Source organism: Anopheles arabiensis, chromosome 2, assembly GCF_016920715.1.
Source record: "Anopheles arabiensis isolate DONGOLA chromosome 2, AaraD3, whole genome shotgun sequence".
Lineage (NCBI taxonomy): Eukaryota > Metazoa > Arthropoda > Insecta > Diptera > Culicidae > Anopheles > Anopheles arabiensis.
This window is the reverse complement of record NC_053517.1, coordinates 102,060,451-102,085,927: the sequence shown is the minus strand read 5'-3', so window position 1 is coordinate 102,085,927 and position 25,477 is coordinate 102,060,451. Positions and strand designations below refer to the sequence as shown.

General features: G+C 46.0%; 1 protein-coding gene across 8 annotated transcripts in view; it reads left to right on the top strand.

The window, feature by feature from the left end:
- Positions 1 to 289: 289 nt before the first annotated feature.
- LOC120898536 (NAD(+) hydrolase sarm1) overlaps positions 290 to 25,477 on the top strand; it is a 38,029-nt gene continuing 12,841 nt past the window's right edge. For 2 of the 8 annotated variants that reach the window (XR_005738671.1, XR_005738672.1), the window contains exons 1-3: positions 290 to 724; positions 2,778 to 2,932; positions 23,331 to 23,480. Coding sequence is in view for 6 of the 8 variants with exons in the window: in XM_040304515.1 (XP_040160449.1) it covers positions 316 to 724; positions 2,778 to 2,932; positions 23,331 to 23,480 (714 nt within the window). In the remaining 2 variants the exon portion in view is untranslated. Of the gene's footprint in view, positions 725 to 2,777; positions 2,933 to 8,063; positions 8,187 to 13,352; positions 13,403 to 15,947; positions 16,140 to 21,246; positions 21,344 to 21,646; positions 21,733 to 23,330; positions 23,481 to 25,477 lie in introns of those variants that run through there. The other 6 variants (XM_040304515.1, XM_040304517.1, XM_040304516.1 and 3 more) reach the window with 6 other exon arrangements.

The window sequence follows — 25,477 nt, the reverse complement described above, 5'->3', positions numbered from 1 at the left end:
GACCGTGACGTGTAAACAGGTTCAGTTTATTTCCACGCCACGGGAACATGTCCATTAGGAAGCTGGGGGGTAAAATCTTCAATTTTGGTGTTTTATTGTCTTGAATTGTGCTGTTTCTGCGCTCTAAATCTCATCTCCACCTTCGCACATTCTTTTTCCCGGGAATTTAAGATAACATAAACATAAAAGTGCGAAGAATTTAACGCGAGATCGCAGGAACAACCTCAGAAACAAACAGTGCCTTGTGCGTGTGTGTGTGTGTGTGTGTGTGTGTGTATTCTACATCATCGTACTGTCCCTGTCCCGTCCGAAAGCATGGCTAGCCCGTTCTCGAACATACGCCTCTCCGCCCACCTAACCGACGGTGGCAACAACAACTTCCTTTCGCCAACGGAACCACCGAACGGTACGATGCTGCCACCGCCACCGATCGTGCGGCGAAACTCCGAACTGCCGCCGGGGAAACGGCAACAGTCCCCGCTGAAACTGTCCATACCCGCACCGAGGGCGTCCTTTTCGAGCGGTTGTTCTTCCGGCTCGTCGGGCTCGTCGGATGGATCGGCGGGGTGCAGGCAGGCGGTCACAGCTCCCGTGCTCGGCGGGCAGTTGCCCGCGTTTGCGGCCGCCAGCAATCCGCATCTGAACGAGTTCCATCACCATCATCATCATGGCGCTTTCCCGGAGTTTGATACGCTCGAGTCACCGATGCTGCAGCTGAGCCCGGGTGAGTGCATACATTGGGTCAGAGGTTGATAAGGGAATGCATTTTCTATAGTACAAATAGGGCCTACAACTGTTCAAAACTGTATTCGTCACGATCAGGGATTCCCCATGCTGTTCAGCATTGGTTTCAAACGTCATACATGAAGGCGGTTTGAAGGTTGAAGCTAATGGGTGATCAAATTATGCCATGTTTTACGATCATGCGCTTTTAAAAAGTCATCTTCGATTGCTCTTGACACCTTTTGGAAGCAATTGGAATGAAGAAGGCTCTCTTTCTTGTAAGTAGAGCTTTTTACAGGTATTAATATTTAAATGTCGAGTTTAGAGCTGAGCGTCAGGTCAATTAATATCTTGAATAGTAAATATATTAATGCTATAACAACATATACTAAGAAACAGGTTAATTAACTTGGAAAAAGTACAAAAATGGCTAGTTAATTCATCAAAACGTACCAACTTCTACATGTGCCGGTAGTGATCGGTAAAGTTGGCAAAAATCCTGCGTCGACTCCGATCCAACTCCGAACATATCCGAAGTGACTCAAGATGGTAGGTCCCCCCCAGCATTATTCGGAGCCATTCGGAATTGTCTGGAGTCGTCTGGAGTTGTTCGGAGTCGTCCAAAGTCACCCGGCGTTGGAGTTGGCCGGAGTAGTGATGTGCTCTCTGAAGCGCTCTCACAACTCCGATTCGACTCCGACTATTGTTAGTCCAATTCCGACTCCGGAAAAATAGGAGCTACTAGTTCCCTCCGCAGTCGTCCGTAGTTGTAGTCATCCGGGTCGTAGTAATTCGGAGTCGTCCAGAGTTGATCGGAGTTGACCAAAGTCTGATGCAATGTGCTTGTTATCGGAGTTGATTCCAAAATTATTAGATTCGAATCGGAGTTGAGTTCTGGATTTATGCCAACTTTACCCATCACTAGTCTGGAGTCGCCCGGAGTTGTAGTCGGCCGAAGTCGGAATCCTTCGGAGCCGCCCTTAGTCGTCCAGGGTCGTTTGGAGTTGTTCCGTAGTCATCCGGATTCATTCGAAGTCGGTCGGAGGCATCCGGAGTTGGAGCCGTCCGTAGTCATCCGGAGACAACCCAACTGACATTTTCGAGCACGAATAATCGGGAATTCGAGCAAATTCCCTTAAACTGGAGCCTTAAACTTCCCTTAAACTGCACCAGTTTAAGGGAATTTGGAAAAAGTCCAGTAAAATCAACTGTGATGCGGTTTTTTCGTTGCTTTCTTCTAGATTCGATCGGAAATAATGTTTCCTATCGTTATAGTTGGTCATGAAGCAATTTTATACTGAAATAATATCGATTTTTTAGAAAATAACCTCACACAAAATTTGCTTTTGTTGTTCATCAAATACCAAAGCTATGAATGTAAAATGAGCTCGACAGCATCATCCATCGATAGAAGAAAGTCTAATTTACGAACACACCAAATCTTAGCGCTTTCAACACACTTTATCACACACAAATCCACAATTTCAGGCGTATCGAGTACTAATCGAGCAGATATGGAAAAACAATTTCGAGCAAATGTCACTTGGAAAGTCACAAATGTTTTTGTATAATCGCTAATATGCCGTTGGAGCAGTTGCTCGCTGGAGTCGAACCAATGAAGTTCGTCATCTCTCGGCTTCAATTCATGTTTGGGACTCATTTTCACATCTTTCGAGACATTCCCATTGCTCGTTCCCATCTTCATGTAATATCGCTCCTGGTTGTCCGTTCTCCAATGTTCGTGGCTTACTGGAACCTTGTTAGTCTTCTAAATCATAATTACCACTTTTGCTACGATCATGCTACGAAATAGTCGGTACTCCCAAAAAAATGTTCCCAAATGTATAATGTTATGGTTGATGTTATATGTTGTAATGTTATAACACTAAAAGATTGAGGAAACTGGAGAACATCATGAAATTTCGATCAATACTGATCATTATTATTTCGAAATGGATTAAATTACTCTTAGTCCCTTTGATCACCTTAAATTCTTCCTTTTCAATGTTGACACTTCATAAAGATCCCTTTGGCCCTTTCTCTTCCCTCACCAGACCACTCACCGATCATCATGACGCAGCTACTGGAAGCGACTAGCCCCGGAACGGCCTCCAGCCAGGGAAGCAACGGATCCTCCATCTCTCGCCTGATGCGCTTCAGTCCCGGGCTCCATCATCATTCGGGCACCATCTCACCCTTCCCATCCGAGGTACGTACAACAGCCGTGTGCCAAACGATACAAAAACTCAGAATGTCAAAACTCCTAACACAGCTTCCGGTGAGGAGAGCATGCCCAGCTGCCAGCCCTGGTCGACCAGTAATTGCACTTTAATTACTATTTACATAATTTCTCCATCGCCGCCCCGCGCGCTCTAAATGTGCAAATAATTGCCACCCGGTGACCTCCGCGCACTCCGCCCCCTTCACCCAGCACTTTTGGAGGTCGCGGCACGTCACGACTGTCGCGCGGGGGAAGGTTGCCCCTCATCCCCCCACCTAATCGATGCACGGTCGATCATTTTATCTCTTTTCACGATCAACCGGTGCGTGCGAACGGGGCCACTCGGGGCCCGTTCCGATAATTAGCCACCCCTTTTTTGTTGAAGCATAGGGCATGGAAATTAGGCCTAATTTCGTTAGCAAAATGGCGTATCATTTTCTTCGCAGACCGGCACAGGACAAAAGTTCGCACTGCCCATATAAGGGAGTCGGTGTGTTTGCTTAGTGCGTGGCAAATGATGGCCATAAAGCGCTGTTAGCGGTTGGCAAAAATGCAGGGTAGTGTACCCTTGTTTTTCTTCTTCGCCTTCTTGTGCTAAACGCTGCCCTTAAGGGCTTTAATTGGAAATGGACAGAGCGCCGAAGTGACTCGGAATGATTTTTTACGACCGAATGCATATGCAACTACACTTATCTGCGCTAGTGTGGACGTTTGACGTTTGATTAAAGTGTACGCTGGGGCAGTGTGCAACTAACTAACCTTCAGCGAAATAGCAGCGCAACGCTAATGCCTTTAAGCTGCTGCAAAGCGCGTAAGCGGGTCGCGTATTAGCCAAAGTGCATCGTAAAAAAGCCTGAACGGTTGCAATTATTTGTTTAAAAGTAGTGAGCAATGATCGGAAATGATCGTACTTGAGCGTTTTGCTAATTATTTTTTAGAACAGTATTCAATGATCGGAAGTGATCGTACTCTATCGTTTGCTTATTATTTGAAGTAAGGGCATAAGGGACAATATGGGTATGGAAAGGATGTTCATGGATAGTTTTTTTTTAACTTTTAACTCTAAATAACAGTATTTTTACATTATTCTAAGCTTATCGTATATTTTAAAATTATTCGAGCATTGCCAGACAGTGAATTGCGGGGGCCAAATTGGTTCCCAATAGCAGCGCTTAGCGCATTAGCTTCGTCAAATGGCGTCTTGTAAGTTGAAATTCCTCTCAAATTTCTAACATGCAAATGCTCTTGTATGAAAGAATGCTGCATGCACTCCTATGGCCGTCCGTTCCCGAGCCATTCGCTGGATAAATACAATCACCATAGCCTTGTGATCGGCAAATTGCGATCCGTCGGCTTTTTGCTATCCATATATTTCATAGAACTTGTATATATCTTGATGCTTGATTTATGGCTCTTTTTTATCGAACCTTTGTCATAGAATTTAAATCATTCGACCGCAAAGTTACCACATTTTTGGTTAGTTTTTGTAAAAAGCTACAGCAAATTCCTTACTTTCTTCACAAAAATTTAGCCAAAAATGTCTAACTATTTATGATACATAAATTGAAGCTATTAGAGGACCATTAAATTATATTTCTATCCAATCCTCATCAATATATCTCTGATTTTCTAACTGAAAAGATTATACTTTAACCCTTCAAGTCCCATTGACTTGATCGAAAAGGGGTCCACTTTGGCCCCGCCATCCCCTATACATTACTTAATTTAAGAACACAAGCCTACGGTCTTTCTGCCTTTTTTGCGGTCATTGTTGTTAACCAAACCACCACCACTTTGCCTCGGTAGCTTTGTTGGCTGGGATGGCGTGTACGCTCTGGGAGACCTCCACCTTCATCATGCTGACACACACGTGATCGATACGCATGCGACTGCACACACGCCGATGAATTACAACGCGCCGCGATCGAGCGCGCGCGGCCGCCGATTGTGCATAAAACAAAAGAGCAAAAAGAGCAAACAAAACAACTAATCCGTGAATGGCAAGGAGCAGAAAGAAGCGAGACAGATCAGAAACAAACAGGCATCATAAAACAAATCAATTGTGATCATACATTCATACAAACTCACACACACTTTGCGTGCAATTGGCTCATCTTCATTCCCCAGGATGGATGGCGACCGATAAATGGACGAGCCCGCGACACGAATCCCCCCCTTTCCTGTACGCAAGAGAATACAATACAAGTGAAGAACCCAACGCCATGCAACACAGCAGGGCGCGAACAAAAATGCACCTCATTTCCTGTTTGCTCTCCGTTTCGCTCTCTTTCTCGGACGAGTAGTTGGCAACGGTTTTGCGATGCTCGTAAAACGTGACCGTGCTATTTTTAGTCATTCCGAGCGTAGAGGGCGGTTTTTTTGTTTGTTTGACTATGCCCCCCCCCCCTCTCCACTTCCCTATGGATGCCCCTTACCGTGGTGCGTCTCGAGGCACCAGAAGGGGAAGTCGTGAGGCAACTGCAACTGTGCAGTTTGCAATGCAAGTGTTGGGTGTTTGATGAAGTTGGTAAGCCCCTTGCGTCGGGTCGGTTCATTATTGTTGAGCCCTCTTCACCCACCACCCTGCTTCGAGTGGGTGTTTGATTGACAGACCTCCAAGCACTCTGCTTTAAAATGGGACAGAAAGGAAGGGAGTGAGCGATAAAAATATATTGAAGACAATCCATCGTAATCCGCTCAATCCACCGGTTTCTCTCCTTGTTTAGCCTATCGCACCTAACGCAACTTGGGTCCTATTTACGGGCTAATGTACTTTAATCATGCTGCAGCGCTTAATGTGTCTTGCCCGTGCTGTTGATGGTTAATAGACAACCACACGGTTTGAGAAACCGCAATATTGTTCAACTTTAGGTCTGGTCTGGTGTGTCTGTGATGCAGCTGAGACAGAGTCCCCGCAATAAAGCTATAACAAGTACACCCCCGACCAAAGGGGTTGGCGCCTCTGGCTCTCGTCGGGCTGGGCCCGGCTATTTACAGACTGTAATGCCAGTCGCACTCAAACAACGTGACAGAGAGAGAGAGAGAGAGACATTGGTGGCCCGTGCTGGTGTGGCGGGTGCGTTGTGTTTGTGGCCCTCCTCTCTGTCCCCCATCTCACAACTAACGCCTACGCGAGATTTTGAAGTACTTCAAGTACGTGAGATCGGTTGGAGTTCTTCCAGCAAGAAGCAAGAATGGTTGAAAATTATTATTTGCAAATATCGGCCTTCTATACGGCGATAGCAAAGCTGGCAGCAGTATATTAGCTGCTATGACGATTGATTATCTTGCCGCGTACCACCTCCCTGCTGACAAATGGGTACATTACACGGCCACCGAGAGGGTGATCTGGGAGAGTATGGGGCATTCGGAGGTGCTGAAGCGAGAATGGCCATGTTCTTTATAGTTTTCTTGATGGAAGTATTTCGGTAGAAGAGTATCTCTGTGCAGAAAATCTATAAAAGTAGATGACTTCTTCTTGATGTTGATGCTTCAAAGTGTTGCAGAATGATTGGACCACTCCCCTGTAGCAGAATTGCTAGTCTTAGGACCTTGAAGGCTTTGCGAGAACGAGATTCGAACCCCAGATGTATGTCAGTCTCGGTTAAAGTAGGCCATACATAAACCTACTTTAACACAAGCTGCACAATTCTTGCTTCAAGTTGCAGTCTTCGATCTTCACACAGTTCCTGTTCCTTATAATGAAAGCTGCTGAAGACACCGTATTGATTCTTCAATTTGAACTCGCTAAAATACATTGTACCATAAAAGGAGCAGCATTCTCAAGCATTTCCAATCGTCCGTCAGCTAAAGTAGCGGACACAACTGGTACACCAAACCGAACCTCATTCTTCCAATTGCGAATATCTCGGGTGTCTGGTGATGATACCCTTTTACGGTAAACCGGTGTGAAAGTTTGTGCTCACTTCCCTGGTCTGGGGACCGAAACCAACCTTTTTTTTGCGTTCTGAACCCCGACAGGAGGGTAGTGGCAGTTTTTAGTGGTGCTAAATAATAAGCAGAAGAAGAAGAAAAAAAGCTTTATTACCCGTACGCGTCTGGACTGGTTGGAAACGGTATTGGGGCTGGAAGTGCTGGGGATGGGCCGAGTCTTTTTCTCACTCCATGTTCACGCTCGTCTTGCACGGTTTACTTCTTTGTTTACGTTAAAACCCACTGCACTGTTTGTTGGTGGGTATGGCATGGAACGGAGCAGCAGCAGCATCCCCAAAACCGATGGTCTGCTCGCATTGCTCGCACAAACCGTGGGAGTGAGTCGCAAAAAAAAACAATATTAAGTTTCTGAAAAGGGGAAAGGATCCAAGTGCTGCCGACGGTACCCAACAGTACCACTTGAGCGTCCCGACGGAAGACCACGCGGCGCGAGCTTCGCTACATTACCGTGAGGAATACACAAGTAAAACCCGGTAGCAGTACCAAACACAAACACAGAGAGAGAGAGAGAGGGAGGCACATAAGTTATCTGCTTCATTGTTTTGACGTTTATCATCTATCAGCTGTCATTCTGTGTTGCGGAGTGTACAGTGGAGGGGATAATTACTTCGACGCGAGATATGAAGAATGGAGAGATGTCCCCCCCGGCAGCACTGCAATCTAGTTCACTGTGATTGTTGTCTCGAACGTGTCCAGAAGGGTTGGGCGTGTGTGTTCGTTCAAGTGTAGCTTCTCAGTGTCCTCAGTGTGTACTGTTTCCAAAAGGCGCCATCTTTTTTTTATTGGCGGGACTATTCTGCTCATTAGTCCCAATAGTAATTCGGTACATCCTCTGGGTGCGTCTGTGACCGGTGTGTGTAAAGTGTACGGGCGAGTTCAATACCACAGTTACAGAGGGTGAATTATTACACAACGCGTCGCGCACTCTCCAGACGTAGATCGTAGTGTGCGTTGTGGTCTCCCCGCGTGCTGCAAAAGTAAACACAAACACAGTAGAGTCCGACCCCGCTTGGCCAAGGTTCCGGAGATACACATCCCGAGAGGCGGCACTAACCTTGAACGGTTACGGCAACTGCTCAACCAAACCAACCAACCTACCACCACCATCGCCATTAAAACCGTGTTCACGTGCGCGTGTGTTTGTGTGATTTTGTTTGTTTGTTGTGTGAATGCACCGAACATGGAGGGTGGTGGCTGTGGCGCTGGTGGTTTGGTAAATCGGTTCAAGCTGCGCCGTGCATCCGAGGGTGCGTTTCGCGATGTCCCACGGATGACGCTGCCAAGGAAGGTAGGTGGTAGTGGTTTTCTTTGGGTTGAAGACGGGTTCGTCGCACAGCGTCGCATGGGTTGAAGCATCAATTTCTTGCATCTTCAAGCTACGGGAAGAAGATTGGAAGGAAACTTCTTGAATTTACATGTCATACCTCCAGGAATGTACCGACTCATTCATGAATTGGGCTGCCAGCTGCCTTTATCATGCATGCCTATCTCGCCCGCCTATCATTCCCACAGTAAAATGTATTTCAATCATCATCAATCACCACTCTCTCTCTCTCTCTCGAGAACGCCCATACCCAGGGTGACTGATTCGATTGTTTGGTGTTCGTTTGTTGTCACTGGGAGCTGTGTGTGTGTTTTTATCACTATCAGCAGCCCGGAAAATTCACATGCCAACACACCCCACAAGTCAATAGAAGAAGGTACTAGTCAGTGCGCCCGTTTATGTTGATTCTACCGCCCTTATTTGTTCCAGCGTCACCCCCATCTGGAGTGCTTTGACGTCTGTCTGGACGATTATTCATAACACGATCGGGAAATACCGCGGCTCGCGCCCTCTCCCCAACCAGGGACTTCGTTTTATCTAGTTATTCTATTTTTATACTGCACGCAGAGCGTTACCACTACACGATCGGTGGTGGAGTTGCAGAAGCTCGTTTGTATTCATCAGGCAGCTCTGTTGCGTCGATCGTACTCCCCATTTGCAGCGCAGGATCTGTGACAATTGAAGGCAAATAGAGAGAGAGAGAGAGAGAGAGAGAAAGGGAGAGACGAAGGCTGGGAAATCCCCAGCTTACGAAGAACGTTGAACCAATGATCCGTCCAATGGGAGATACAACAACTGTGTGCAGTTTGTGCGTTGTTGTTTTTTTGGGGACCTGGGGAATACCAGCTAAAGACTAGAGCTCTTGCACTGTTTTGGAGCATGGTTTATTTGAAAAATACTTTAAATTTGTTTCATTGTTTTGTGCTAGAAGATGGTTTGGGATTTTGGGTGATTCGGTGAATAACGTATGATATTTAACTACGCAAAAGATACATATCATATCCCCTTATATCCCAATTAATCGTTGCCTTTTACCATTCAATATCTCCAATTTGCACCCTGTCAACGGTATTTGAGTCGCCCCAAATTCAGCGATAAACTAGTTTCCACCAAACGTGTCTCAACGTGTCGAGCGAAAGTAATTGATGACGTCTGTACATCGCTCACTTTGAGCGCATACTCTATCTAAAAAGAACACCAAACCGGCTGCCGAACAGGGTGCCAATTTTGGAGATACGGCTCCCAACAAGTCCACGACGCTATTTTCCGGTCGCCACGCCATATCGTGACAGATTAATTGCCTCCGTGTAGCCACGTGTGGTGTTACGCAGAGAGACGAGAAGAAAGACATGACCACAAAACTATCATCACACACCTTTTACGTAGTTTCGGGTGGTTCCGAAAACTTAAACGAAACATGGTGTGGCACTTTGGACAGTGCTTCCAACTCCAATCCCTCACTATATCCGGCTCATATGACTTGACCTGGTGTTTGTGGTGGAGACTTCGAAGCTACTGAAAGTTTGGATGGCAATTCGCCATCCAATCGTATCCAACTGTAGCAATTAATCAACTGCGAAGAGAGCGAATTTTGAATGAAGAAACCAAACTTTTATCCGAACTGCAAAAAGCGATGATTCATGCTGTGTTTTGAATTCAACTTCAGCGTGTGAGAAACGGCCGGGTTCTCTTTTTTCATGAATGAATCGCACTTTCGCGAGACTTTCGGACACGGAAGATGTGTGCGGCTGTAAAGAGATGGTTTTTATAGCACTTCCCCCCCCGTCTGGTGACTGTGGGTGGCACCGGATGGTGCGTTTAGTGTACCAACCAGCGACACACGTCTACGGGGATTGGCAAAAATGGCGAAATTATACAAAAGTAGTTTCCCGCAAAGAAATAATCGATATTGGAATTGCCAGATATTGGAATTGTGGGTGGTGAAGATGCTAAAGTAGATGATTTTATGGTCGATTGAATAGCTTTATTTTGTGTGCCAGCTCACCGTGCGGCATGGGTGAGATTTAAAGCGCAATAAGCTTTCCGAACTGCATCCATGATTCTGAGCTTTCTGATTGAGAAAATCGTATGAAATCGTATGAGGTCAGATTCCTATTGGCTTATTGGTTATGTTATTATTCCTGCTAGAATCTCTTAAAAGGCTTTTAGACGGCGTTGTTCTTGATGTGGATACAAGTGAAGAAATGGATGTCAAATTGCCTGTTTTTTGCCTGAAATGTTCTTATTTCTAAGTCGTAGCATCTAGTAAATTATTTTATGCAACATATTTCCAATGGAACAATGGAATTAGCTCTGTAATGGAAGATTGCTCAAAACATTCTTCTGCGCACAATTCACTTTCACTCTTTTTATTTATTTATTTTGTAACCTTGATTTCCGCTACAATAAAAGGAAACACACACAAATGCTTCATTTTACGCTTCCAGGTAAATGTTGCAACGACACGGGCGGTGAGCCCTCTCTGCTTTAAAAGGGGTGCAACCAAAGCATAATGAATGTATCATCATCACAAACCAAACTCCACCCCCTGAAAACCCCAGCCCACCCCCAAATTGCCGGTTCGCCGACATGTCTCAGTGGTGCGCGATAAACTTTACGCCAAATCACGCCGGTGTCGCGTGTCAAGCCCTACTCCGTTCCCTCACCTTAAGAGTGTGCTATTTACTACGGGGTCTGTTTCAAAAATTGACTAATCAAGTGCAATCTATCCCTCGGCGCGTTGCTTCCACCCCTTTAGTAAAAGCAACAGGCAGGTTTCCAAGAAGCGCCCGTCCCCGCTGTAGCAGTAGTATTTCGCGTCCGGAACTGCGCACCGACCGGACGTCCGGTGACGCAACGGGCGCTTGCGGTTTTTTCTTCTTCTTCTTTTCTTGAGCCAGTCGCTTGATGCGTTAATGCACACCTCTTGAGGCGTTAATCAGCAACAGGAGGCAGTATGAGTAGCGGTGGGAAAAGTGTGGGAGCCACTTGAAGTGACCGAACGCGCTCATCTAGTTTCTCGCACCGGATGTGACCGATTTAGCGGCACAGTTTGTGACCGTATCTTGAGCGAGAAAGTAAAGCTTGAAGTGGAGAATTGAATAATGACAAGAAGATGTTCCGTTCTCCACTGAACCATTTGTCTACACAATTGGATTAATTATTTGCCCTTATCGTTTGTTGTGTACATTATGAGGCTATAATAATGTCTGCAAATACGTCGAAACTTTGTTATTGGTACAGGAAAAGAAGGTCAAAGGAAGGGCAATATCAGTACAGTTTTACGCTTTCCATTGGACTTCGCCTCACCAACGGTAAAATAAAGCCTTCCCCGTGTCATTGGCGAAGTAAAACGATACACCAAAACATTCCGTCGTGGACCAAATTCATTTTGAATTAATCATCAATCCGCTTTGTTTGATCATGTTGTTTTGTGCTTCCATCTCTCTCTCTCTCTCTTTGCTACTGCTACTACCATTGCTTCCCCTGCTGATCACCTTACCCAACGGTATGTAATTTAGAGGCTTGAGCTGTAGGGCACGTTTGCGATCATCCCCTTGTGTTACCCCAAGAGGTGAAACATCGCTCAAGAATTCGTGCCTCCTACCGAAGTGTATTGCGCGTTGCCACCAACTTGTTGCCTTTTGACTTCTTGTACGAAGTCTCTCGAAAGGTTAGGTCCTTCTGCTGCTGTGCTCACTGGACAGTAGGTTCGGCAGCTTCCATCATGCTGGCTGCTGTTTGCCGTACGCTTTGGACGAATCTTCCAAAAAGAGGCGGAGATCCAAATACCAGATAACATGTCCGTGTGCGCTCTCCAAAAATACTATGCTGCTTTTGGCCCACAAGCATGACTAACCCAGCGCGTGCGTTTGTATACAACAGAAGTCTCGTGTATGAGTGTGTGAGCCACCGGGGGCCGGAAGAGTACATGAAACACTGTGACCGTGGCCAAAGTTCGGCACACTTCCAAACCCCAACCGAGGAACGAGAACGATCCACCCGGCGTGCAGCAATTCCCGGGAAAGCCGGGACATTCTCACACCACGGGGGTGTATGACACACCACGGCCACGGGTAATGTCAACGTGCTTACATCACCGATAAATTGGTGCAAAACGTAATGGATGTGTGACTCGAGCAGCTGATAAGGGAAAGGTAAGCAGTCCCAGCAGATAAGATTGTGTGGTGATCGTGCCAACAGTGACGTAGCACGTCGCAGGGATGCCCATTCACAGCTGACTGGTTGGCGTAATTCTACGCTTGGAGCACCTCGGCAAATAGATGATATTATTGGAATAGGTGAGCTTTTAGTAGGAATTCTATTTCTGCATCGTGTCCTTCGGGTGCGTTATTTTTGGAGTTCCCAATAACAGCTGCATCATGAGTCATCGATCCGGACTTGCAGCGATCATCCAAAGCCTGATCGAAAGCGGAGTGCGCGGTGGGAGAGAAAACTGGAGATCTTTGTTCGAGGTTTCTGAGGTCAAAGCTGAGGTTTGAAGCGTCCAAAGTGTATTACTATTGACTTCTAACCCATTCTTTCACTTTAAAACACTTTTCCTGAAGACAGGAACCAAAGTCCAACCACTTGACCTTGTTTAAACCTTGCTTTTTTCGATCTGGAATTCGATCCCACCAACGAAAAAAAAAGGGAACGGAAAGGATGTTTGCCCTTACACTATTAAAAATTATATGATTTCCGTTTCCCAAGCGCCTCACACTTGTTTGATCTAGCACGATAATGGCAAAGATCGTTAAAAATCGCAACCAATCCGTTATCAACCCGGGGGCCCACGTGTAGTAAGGTTCTTGTTGTGGTGTTTTACTTCACCTCCACACACACACACGCACACTACACTGTTCCTTTTCAAACGTGTGCTGCTGCCCTTTTGCTTGTAAACCGCGCGGTGTTCCACTTCTCTAATGAGCGCCTCTCACGCTGTCTCTCTCGCTGGGCTTCATACTCTCCCACAGCAAAGAGAGAGAGAGAGCACGTGTACGAGCGAATAGGCGACCCATTCCCGGTGGTGCGAACGGGAAAGAACGAGCACGCGCTCGCTCACACTCACGCGTACCGGCCCGCACCGGTTTGATAATACGAGCGGTCGAGCGACGCCGCGAGCTCAGACACTCACCGAGAACCGCCCGATGCGGACGCGCAAAGCAGAAAGCAGAAAGGTACGCGCGGAGTAGCAAACATATCAAACCATTGCAGGTTGTTGTGTGTGTGTGTGAAATTATTGCAAGTGAAAGTGCGCATTCACATCAGTTTAGTGGAGCAGATTGTGTCCTGCGGTGGTCCTTTCTCCACATTAAAAAAAAAGAAAGCATCTCCTTTCACCTCAGTTTTAGTGATCACTTTGTGCGTTTGTGTGTGCGTTTTTGTTACTTTAAACCCGAGCTGGTGGGAAGCTGGGATGCGCGCGTGTGTTGTACGTGCCGTCGCCGTCTTGTTGGCATATGATCGTGATCACCCCTCCAACCCGAGGCGTGGCGGCGCCCAACATTACAGTTTTCCCTTTGGTTTGTGTGCGCGCGTGTGTGTGTGTGTGCGTTTGTGCAAATCGGTGTGTGATTCATCATGTGTTGGTGATGATCATCGTCGCGGATGATCGTCCCCCTTCCAGTTGGATTTCTATGGTTGGAATTTCCAGCCTGCGGCTCAAGTGTGTGGTGCGCGCGCCTGTGTCAATTGGAAGGACTCTCGAGTGTGTTGGTGGGGCCGCTTGCTGTGGATCCGTTTCAATTTAAGGGATGCAAATTCGATGTTCATACACTGCCAACAGTAGCAGCACTAACACCATCTACCGACAACAAACTAATGTTTCGTGTTGCTGTTGCTCTCCTCTCCTCCTGTTGCTGCTGTCTCGGACCGCCGGTCCCGGTTTGATGAGGTTATCTGCCTTTCCCGCACTGGACGGCCGGCCGGCTCTTACGTCACAAGCATGTTGTGTCGTTTCCGTTCATTGCACAACCGGCAGCGTCGTCTCCCTTACGACCCTTTTGTCGTTGTTGTCGCTTTCAATGTTTGTAATTAATAGATTCAAAGAGGCAGGAGGAAGAGGACTCGCCCAGTGTTTCCAGTGCAACGGGGGTGAAAGGCTTTGACAGGGTTTGGCAGTGAAAAGATCGTATGGCAGTGATGAAAATAATGTTTAATAATTCGTAGAACGATCTGTTTTGATGTTTGCGAATGTCCGGTGTGTACATTCCACAAAAGGAGTGTAGGTGTGTGACTAATAAAATGCCTGAACCCCACATTCTTCTGTGCACTTTAAGCGGTCTCGTAAAATCGTATTGAGCATGTTCGGAATTTTCCTAAATTCCCATTCACCCATAAAAACTGTCCACACGCCGCACAAACAACTCTCACGCCCTAGAACAGGCGCGCGGTGGTTTGTAAACAAACTTGTTTTTTTTTTGTCCTTTTAACTTTCACCAGTTTGGCAGATGGAAAAAAGAATCGCAAAGACTTGTGTGAGGAACAACTTTTCCATGTTTACGTTAAGCCTGCACCGCCTCCTGTGGTTTCGCTAAACGAACGCGCGTCGTGTGTGTGTTTAGTTTTGATGCTGTTTCGCTCTCCCATCGCGTGGGAACTGAAGTGCGCATGGGAAGAAAACAACCATCCCATTCCAAAACACTCTAACGGCTGCTAGATTGTGCGTTCGAATCTAAAATTGTGTTCCCAAATCCAAGCCATTGTGACTGTGTTTGCTTGCCCATTGCCCACAAACACATGAAAAAGGGGAAAATGCTGCAACTGACGGGAAAGGAATGGAAGCTTGGTTTAGGTGTGTTTTATTTCCCGAACGCTTTCCTTCCTCTCCCAATTTTGTGTGTGAATTCGAATCGCTCTGACGCACACGCATGTTTTGGCACTTGAGCAGCGGCACACGCAACAGAAGAGAAATAGCACGTGAAGGCGTGTTCGCGCACCAACCATCTAAGCATCAGCGGGTTTTTGTGCGCGGGAATGTGTGATTAGGAATGGAATTTTCGATTTCTGCTTGTGCCACATGCGGGAGACAGGCTTTTTACCTAATTTTTATGGCAATACATCGTTTGATGGTGCTGTGATGTGCCACACCATTTGCCATTTGGTTTCATCATTCTCCGGAACCCGGTTCGGTTGTTTGGTTGGGTGTTGTTGTTTCATCACTTTTGTTTTGCTGTGTCTCAACGAAAGACAATCCGGTACCAGGTTTGGGTTTTAATTTTTATTTAACGCAAGGGAGTCACACAACCGGCCGTGGCGACACACAATTCTACTACCCGCCAGGGCGCCCGTCCTCCACGGGTCTGTTGTCTCCGGTGTAGCTTATCTGGCGACCGACTTCCTGAAGGCTAATAATAATTGTGCCCGTGCCCTTTTTTTTTACAACCACACGCCCCCGGGACACACCCGGAGGTAGCGTTTGTCATGCCGTGTCCCGTGGTCATAAAAGGGTGTGTGTGTGTGTAAGAAATGGTGCATCGGTGCAGCGCTTACCAAATGCAAAACGGCACCGAAACCAGTGAGCAGAAGCAACAGAGCGACACGACCAACACACAAACCAAAGTTTTAGTGGCATTACATTTCTTTTTTAAATAAGAAGGATAAGAAACAATTACCATCCCATCAATAAAAGACCCTGGATATTCCTATCGATTTTCCGTCGCCTAAATACCGGACCCACAGCTGAAGAGTGGTTTATTTTATTATTATTATTATTATTATTAGCAATAGTTATTCTCACACCGAGTGCCCGTTGTGTTCAATGTGCGTGCAAGTAGGCGAAAAAAGTAATAGCGAGTGAGTTTGAAAGCAAGAGATAAAAAAGCGCAAAGATTGTTCAGCATCATGGGCATCAATCACCAGCCAACAACACCGATCTCGGTCCTGCGGTCGCAATTCTTCTATCCCAACAGAAAGGTAAGCGGAAAAGTGAACGAACGAAACACGCCTGCTGATCTAACGCTGGTAGGAGTGTGTACGCTTGTTTGCGTCGGGCGTGAGCTCCACGTGAATAGGGCAAATGGTAGCGTGATGGCGTTAGACAGGAGGAGTGTGTTAGCTGAACGTGTGTCGCCGCTCCTGGAAGATGGAGTCTTCATTTTTCCCATTTTATTAGACGTTGAACTACTCAGCTTCTTAGAATGATTTTTGTTGCCCTTTGCTTTTCTTTAAACAGATCAGGCATCACATGGCAGCGTCATGGCTTTACGCCTCTCAAAGAGGTATGGAGCTTTTCATGGCCTGTGCATGTTCAAACCTCGGTTTATCTTCTAATGCAGAAAAATTATGATTCCTACGCTCTTGCTCTCTCTCGAGACGTTAGAATTGTAGTAGTACCCCATTGCAATTCTTACGAAAGATTGTCTGAACGCTCTTTTGAACTGGTTGCTCAGCTCAAAACCAGTTCCTTATTTCTGGAAATATAGATAACAGCCCAACAAATACCTTTTTTATAGTTTTTTTGTGGTTTTTTGGCTGGTTCTTTGTACAATCGCGGTATAATACTGATCATGAAAACAAGATTGGTAAAAGAAATAGAAGGTTTTTTACCACGTATGACATTACAACATGCCAGGCATGAGTTCTAGTCCCGCATGGACCATGTGTCCCTTGATCGCTTCTAAATTTTTTTGATGATATTTTGATTACAGTTTTAGCGAGCCGTGTATTTGAATTGTCAACTCCATAGTGCTCCTTAGGGCACTCAGTCTTGTAACACAATTTTATTGCAAACGAAAAGAAACACACATCAACCCGACATCAATTCAGGTTGTTAGAAATGTGTACGCTTGTTCATGCCGGAGAAGAGCTCCGATAGAATAGAGCAGGTGGCAGCGTTAAGTCTTTTGTCAAACGGTGCACGTCACGAAGCTATCTGATGGTTCAAACCTCTGATCTAACGTTGAAAGCGTTCTTCGGAAGATTCGTTGTGTTGATACTATCCCTCCTAATGGCTGGTATTATTGAATCCGCGTAAGAATCTGTTGCTACTGCACTGATATTAGTACCCTGATCAGTACCACTCACTGAGGCTCTCTATTCCGGCCGGCAAACATACGCATCTATCGCTTGTAGGCATCTGTACCCTTGTATGCTTCTAACGCGAATACTGCAAGCATGGAGCATGTGGTAGCGTCATGGCACCCGTTGTTTGCGGGGATGTTCGAGCGCTCCATAGTTCAATTCTCTCCCTTGAACACACAAATCCAAAGCAGAATAATGATGAACCTTAACGCGCTTGTTTGACGTGACGAAGAACGAGAGTGTTTTTCGGATGAATCGTATAAAATGTTATACTGAGACTGAGTTCTGCTTTTATTTTTCAAACAAAAAAGATTCTTTTTTCTTGCATTTTGCCGGTGTATCGTTCATGTGATGCCGTTGAATCGTGTAGTGCTCATTCTCGCGTTAAAGGGCAAGAAAGAGTAAATGAACATGCTCTCTCTGTCTCTCTCTCTCACTCTCGCTCTCTCTTGCGCGCACTCGCGCCTTTATTACTCTGTTTCGCTCTCTTAAACGCTCTCCCAATGATTTGTGGGGCGATGTTTTGCGAATGAGAAGTGTTACCAGCACCAAACAAAAGTATGCGTATTTCACCGGTTTTGCGGCAACGCGTAAACATAACAAACACATACCATCCTCCCCATTTACCATGCTGTTAGTATAATGGGTCTTTGTCGGTTTGCTGTAACATTGATGTAACCGGAACTCTGAAGGTACTCACCAGAAACGTATGAAGAATTCTTCAAAAAGTCACGAAAAACTATTTCAGCTTCTTCTTTACAGTGCTGCCAGTGATCTTCCCTTAGCGTCTCTCTGGGGTGCACAGTGGCGTTCTCGCCTCCCTTCCCAAGTGGGTGTGCGAACAGGTTTTATTCGATGCCGATTCTTTCGCCGTCGTCCTACGCCAACGTGCCTCAGCACCACATTACACGCAACGGGTCGCGTACCGGTGCCTGCCGGATTTGCCCCTTTTTTTGCTACGTACATTTGCTTCGTTCACATCAATAACACGTTTCATCTTGTCTAACAAGAATCTCCTTTACATGTTGTGAAATATCATGCAAGCTTTCGTTTCGAAATCCAAATTGGAAGTGGTTCAAATCCAGCTTTGCGAAATCCAACTAGAATCACAGTGCGCTCACTGCCGGCATCCTACGTCATATTGACACTATCAAGGTCGAACGCTTTCCGCTTTCTGTTTCTGTGCCTTCGCAAGAGCTCTTCTGTTGGCAACACACCGTCAAACGTGCGGGCGCTGTGTTTGTTCAAGCAAAATAAAAGAAAAAAACTGATCTCAAAGCTCATCCCAAAAGGTGGATCTTTGCCAACAGTAGTAGTACCCTTCATGCGTAATCTTGGGCAGGTTTGCATGTGTGTGTGTGTTTGTGGGGAGACACAGTCTGCAATGCCTCGTCGTCGTGGTCATCGCTTCAAACAGCGGCAGCAAATCCATTATGAGCTTTGTGGCTGCGTCGATCTCGGCATCTGTTTGCTCACAACACACTTCCTTCGTGCGCATTTCCTTGTCGTCTGCGTTGGTGCGCGATTTGAAAATGTTTTATAAAGATTTGAGACAATGAAAATGCTTTAACTTTTTAACTGTTTCATCAAAGAAATTAGCATCAAAATCATGCATGCTTCAAACACACTTACGCAAAGGAGATGTTCGTCTGATTTGTTTGCGGAATGGTTGGCTCTACGCTTGTTGCTGACCGGCATTGTCATAGCCTTCTCTTTTACGCACAAACACACACGCCGCAAGCATTGCTCTCTCTCTCTCTCTCTCTCTCTCTCTCTCTCTCTCTCTGTCCGTCTCTATTATTTGGCTCTCATTCTCAGTCGGCATCCCTTCTCTCTCTCACGCTCCCCGCCCGAGCGAACAGACGCGGTTTTCGCGCTTGGGCTTGGGGCTACCGACTGCCCTAGGGTGAACCGCAGCAATGCTCAGTTCCGATTTCAACCCCCTCGCGTGTGGTGCAGCGAAAAGGCAACGTCGTAAAGGCAGCAGCAGCAGTGACGACGCTGCCCGCGTGGTGTGTGTTGTGTAAAAAAAAGACTCTCCGCGCAAACTTTTTGCTCCGCGTGTATACCTCCCAAAAGCCCTCAAAAACCGTGCCCAAAGTGCCCCCCCCCCACCCGGCAGCAGTGTACGTGTGTGCGTGCGTGTGTGTTTTAATTTTTATTCATCGAAAAAAGCGTGAAGACCGAAGAATTTCTTCTAGCGTTTTCTTACCTATCACCCTCTGTCGCGCTCTCTCGCTTGCACTCTTCCATCTCGAACAATCGTTGTTGCATGCGGATGTAATGTTTTGTGTTGTGGCCCCACTGCTGCCCGTGTGACGCGTATCGCGTATGAGAGGGAGAGAGAAAGGGGTGGTTCTCACACCTTCCGGTAGTTAGTTTCGACAGATTAGAGTTGCCAGTGAGTGTGTTGCTGTCTGGAGGGATTGACATTTAGAACCATTGTTATTACCGCATCTTGTGTGTGTGTGCGTGTTTTTTTTTATTTCCCCCTTTCAGTCCAAAATTATGTCTGGCTAGCAGCATCACACACACACACCCATTCACTGTCTCGCCATGAACGTACGCATGAACGATTTGTGTTCAACCCACCAAAGCGTGACAAGCATGCAAAAAAAGAAGCACAAAGAGAGTGTTTGTTTGAGAGTGCGAGAGGGCGAGAGAAATAGATGCTAAAATCAAGCAACCCCGTGTCCCGGTGTAGTCCGTTCCATCGTAGTAGTCGCCGCCGTCGTCTAGCATTTTCGACCCCCATTTTCGACCCCCAGCTTGCTACCCCATGTGTGTGAAATAGTGGTTTCCTCTTCTTCTGCTGCTGCCTGTTCTATTTCGCGTCACGTCGCAGTTATCATCTTTGACAGGCGGGGGGAGGGGAGAGCGAGCGCGAAGGGCATGCAACAGCATAAGAGAGTCGGAGAATGCGTCGGTCTCGCAGCGTACGCGCGTCACCGCACACGCTGTTGTGTTGTTGTTTGCTAATAACCGGCGGCCGACACACACACACCGACAGACAGAATTTCAGGGGTTTTTTTTGTTACATCCGCGAGTTTTTGTTTTCATTTATCTTTGTTGTCGATTATTAAAAGCAGCAGCAACAAAAAATCGTACACATTCCCAAATTATGAGCTTTTTTTTTCCTTATCACAACACATTGCCCGTGAGTGAACCTTCACATTGAAGGTGATGGGGATGACTCTCCTCAAAGGTTTGGTATCTTGGAAGCGAACGAAACATTGGCACCGGTGATGGCGTGATCAAAATTCCACACATTTTCTTCGTTTTACGAATGTTCAAAGCGTGTTTTAGTGTGTGTGTTTTTTTACCTATTTTTTGTACGCACGCAATCACGGTTCTTCCCCGCTTGCGTGTGTTGGTGGGTTTTGGTGGCTACGATAAGATAAGGCCCCGAACGTTTGCCCCCCGGTTGATTGAATGTCCCGAAAAGCATTTAAACGCTTCGTAATGGCGTGTAATTGAAAGATGATTGGGCGAGATAGCCGCGGCGGGTGGAATTTCATCCCCCCCCCTCCCCTTTGTTGTTGAGCTGTGCCTGGAGGCGGACACATTCCGCGCACTCACACGGCAGAGCCCACAGGCCTTCAAACAGTCTTTCTTATCTTACTGGCGAATGTGGCAAGTGGCGTAAATTCATCGTCCCAAACAAGAGAACAGACTAATTGTAGATGATTTCCCTTTTTGAGAAGCGTTAATGGATGCAAAACGATTGCCAACTACACGGTTTACGGATGTAAAAGTGCTTTATTTGTGTGAGTGTGTGCCTGTTTGTGTAATAATATCCTCAAATTTCTTGACCGAGAACCACTAATCACGCAATTAAGTCTTTTTTGTGAATTTGAAGTGAATTAAACTGCAAGTTTTGTGTTCGATTGCCCAGCTCAAATCGCGTGTGTCTCTGTTTTTTTTTTTTGGTTTTTGTTTTGCGCGAGTGATTTGAAGAAAACAAACAAAAAAAAAGAGCAAAACAAACGTTATATGCGCATAGTCCCCTTGAACGGTGTGAAGCTAATAAGAGCCTCGCTGGTTCGAAGATGAACAGAAACTCGTTGGAAAGTGCTCGAAAGAATTTTTTCAAATCGGTTCGTGTGTTACCTTATTAACCTCTTACTCTTACTCGCCACAACCAATCAGTGAAAAACATTCTTAAATATTTTCCTCCTGTTTGCTACATTTGTTTGCCTGTTTCTGTGTTATTTCTTCCGTGTTGTTTGTTACACTCTGCTGCTACTCTGCTGTGTTGTTTTGTACGTGTTTGTGTATGCGTGTGTGCGTATATGTGTGCCTGCTTTCAAGCGGTTTTTTCTTCCCTTTTTCTCTCATTCTCTCTATCTCTATTTATTGCAATATTACCCTATTTTTCTTACAAAAGTGTTTGGTTTTGTGTTTGCGAACTTCGCTATGAACTTGTGAACTAACAGCATTCTGTGTGTACGTTCGTTGGTCGATGTATTGCTAAGTTTCTGCCAATGTGAGTGTGTTCGCTGCTAAAATGCTTTCTGGCCACAGCATACAACCCTTTCCCTCCCTTTCTCTCTCTTTCTACATTCTGTCACTTCATGCCCATACCGCTACACCATTGACGTAAACCTCATCCATGCACACCTCATCCACTTCGCACTAAAATGTGGCCCATGTGGCTCAGTTGCCACCAACAAAGGGCCAGCATTGTTCGTGTCAGCCCCACCCGGTGGCATTTGCATTCCAAACTGCGTCTGTTTTCTTAGTACATTCTTTGGTTCCGAGATGGCAAGTGGCAAGTGTGGTAGAAGATGGCTTCTGGTAAACAACGACGACGACACCCCCGGTGTCGGTGTCGGTGGTTAACACACGGGGGACATTGGGAAGGCTTCCTACGGCGTCTCGCTTGGGCGCGCAACTCATTACTCATTAAGCAAACGTTCAGCCAAATGCCCCAGCCCCAGTAGCTGATCCTCCGATCAAGACTGACATGTACATAGCACTACTTCTAGTTCAGATAAGACAAAGTTGAGTGAGGTTTGTTGAGAGATGTGTAGCTTAATGACGGCAAAATGTCATTTAAAACGGAAAATATTGCCATCTAAACGACTGCAAAACATGTGTGTGATCCTGACGAGATTGATGCCCTTTTTCAACTCATTTGTTAATTGAAAGGAGAAGTTAATAGGGCATAACGTGAAACAATATTTAGCACTGTTCCTGATAAGCCTTTGGGTCCAGGGTGTCTAGGGCATTTGCTGAGGGGCTCTATCCCGATCTTTCGTGATCTTCAGGTTCAAAACTGTATGACAGAAGGCCTTACATGTCTCTGGTGCGGGGAGTTATCCAAGTCCAACAATAATTGCCTCTCTGTTATTAGCATTTTGACGATCAGGTCATTTTGAATTCATTTTTAGTCTTTCTAACACTACTTCTACACTACTACAGCTACTACAAAATACTAAAAATCTAAAAATACGTCAAAATAAAGGTTACTATGCTTTTGTTCTAAAAACCTAGACGCTTTTTTAGAACAAATAATTCACAGTGATTAATTTGCAGTTAATTTTTTTGCATCTTTCAGTAACCGAAGATCAATCACTCTCTAAGCACCAGCTCCCTCCGAGGTTCACCTCAGAGTGGCTTAACTGTGCTTCCATTAGCTTCAACTAAACAAACCCCTGGAGCACACTGATTCAAAAATCATGTTCATTGACGTATTTGGAATGATGGCGCAGTAGTGTTTCGTTGTGTTGTTTTGTGCTTAACATTTAAATATACACATTTCCGCCTCATTGCATCCAGTACCCCGTTCGTTCTCGCTGGTGCTGCATTTGCATAGCACTAAATGTCTTGTGTCATTACGGCCACTGATGGACTGGCATCATTCATCCCGTTCTCCATATTAACCCTTCATAATGCAAAACGCGACATCTAAAGATCATTTTTATAATCCCATTCTTCAGCTTCTAACTACTCTTCGATCATGTTTGACTAACATACACAAAAACGCATTTAATTTACGTCGTAACGAAATATAATCCCTTTTGCTTACCTGTACTAATTCCTGTATCTCTCTCTCCCTCTGTCTCTTTTGCTCCATTGCAGATGTCCGATATAGCCGACACTGGTTCGCCCACACTCCCGAGCCGGCACAATTTGTTCGCCAGCTCGAATGGTGGGCCGCTGGCTGCGTCCACCACATCCGGAACACTGGGCAACGCAACCTCTACCAGCTCGATGACCACATCACAGGAGGTAAGCGACACATTTACTTGACTCATTTATCCTATGTCGATGAAGCAGTGATGAAGGGTGGAAGGTAGAAAGGATACAACGAAAAACGCACAGCGATTAAGCGCTCTTTGATTGACCTCTAAATCAGGCACATCCGCAGACGAAACCCGTGCCAAACGCGTGTGTTTCGTGATGATTCAGGCGCAGTGTCTTCTTCGTGAACCTCGCGAACCAAACGCCATAAATTGTTCAATGTCTGTCTGGCGGTGAGACTGGCGGCTGTAGCGTTTGTCGCGTCTCGTCTGCTTAATCATGGTCTCGGTCTTCGCACTTGCAACTGGCCCATTCAGATCGTGGTATACAAAAAAAAACCGTCAACACACTGAACTTCCACTTCAGTGCGTCCCTTACCCACGGCATTCCTATAACGGGGCCCTCGTGTGTAGGTAATAGCAAGAACTTCAAGTGTACCCACCCCGTGCTGTGTTCCACATTTCCACTCTCAACAGCTGATTCATCCTTCTGTTCTCGGCTCGCGCCAAAAACGATCAACTGTCACTGGCCGGTGTGACACAACGGGCAAGAGAAAATGGGTTCTCATTTTTCGCAGAACGCCATCCACAATGACATTACGTGACGCCGTTAATTCCCCCCTTTGTGATAGTGGAGACAGTTACGCAATGCAGAGTCTAACAAGAGTTCGTTGAAACGTTGATTCATTGATAGTGGGCGTTAGATTGGCCGGTCTAGCCGTTATAATTTAGGTGAATGACCATTTGATTAGATTAGCAGGTGTCCTGGGTTGATACAGAATGAAAGCTACATTGTTGTGTGTTCTTAACTTCATAACAAAAGAAGATATGGGAAGTTTAAATCTCTCCTCGGGTATGTACTTCAAGGTCTCTGACAACTTGAGTCCAATCCTTTCATCACCCATCACAGATGATCTTTTCGGTGAGATGAATGACATAAGAAAGGTTTGTTGATGGATTCTCCGTCACACAAAGCATTGGTATTTTGTATCCCATTGGAACCAATCAGTGTGTCTTATTGTAAAGCAATTTGGAGGTGTGAGAAAGAATGGTTGAGACATCAAGAAGCTGAAACACGCTAGTCAACAGTTTCTGGTATTTCTGGGTATTTCTGCAGAGTCGTTTCCAAAAACGCATCACTTAGTCTTGTGGTCTTCAACCTGATAGGTTGGTTCTTGAAATTCGAAAGTGCGCCATCATTTCCCCAGTAGCAAGGTTGAGGTAAATTTCACAGGAAAATCTGCTAACGCAATGTTCATTTCTACAGAACTCTTCACCAAGCGGCCAAGGCGCCACAAATTACCAGCAAAATTGAAGCTGACATAATCCGAACGAGGGGAGAACAGGGCTAGAAAACCCGGCCAACGCTAACTGCCTCTGACACGGCCTGTACCTTGTATCATCTTGGATATAGCAGGAAACACCTTCTGACGTTACCGACGTTCCATTTGTCAACATTAACGATCGTAGCTTGTAGCGAAGAGTCAGAAGCAAGGTTGGGGGGAGCGAAATAGGGATTTCAACGAACTGTCGCGTGCAGGTCGCGATCTATTTTCGCAGAAACAGCTGCTCTAGCTACTGCTGCTTTTCTTGTGCGTGTGTGTGTCGTGTGGTGTTTGCCCATTCTTCAACCTCCCCACCTCCCATACCCCGATGTCGTCGACAAAACGGACAGGGCCATCAAGTACCTTCCGCGTGAGTGTTTCTTCTCCCGATCCTCTTCATATGTGGATGGTGGAGAATGCTTGTCACACACGAAGACAGACTCGGCATCCAAGTGAGAGAGTTGTTTTATGCAAAAAAAAGCATTGCCCGTAGTCTGTTGGGTTGGAAGAAATGTTGGGACCGTTTTTGTGGTACTTCGAAATTTCAATTTTATTTCCTTCTACAAAGGTTCGCCGCAATCTGTTGGAATTTGTGAGACGCAATGATCTCAACAGGATTAAAAAACCCGCACACAAATCTTATAGGAAAACTTCATAAACC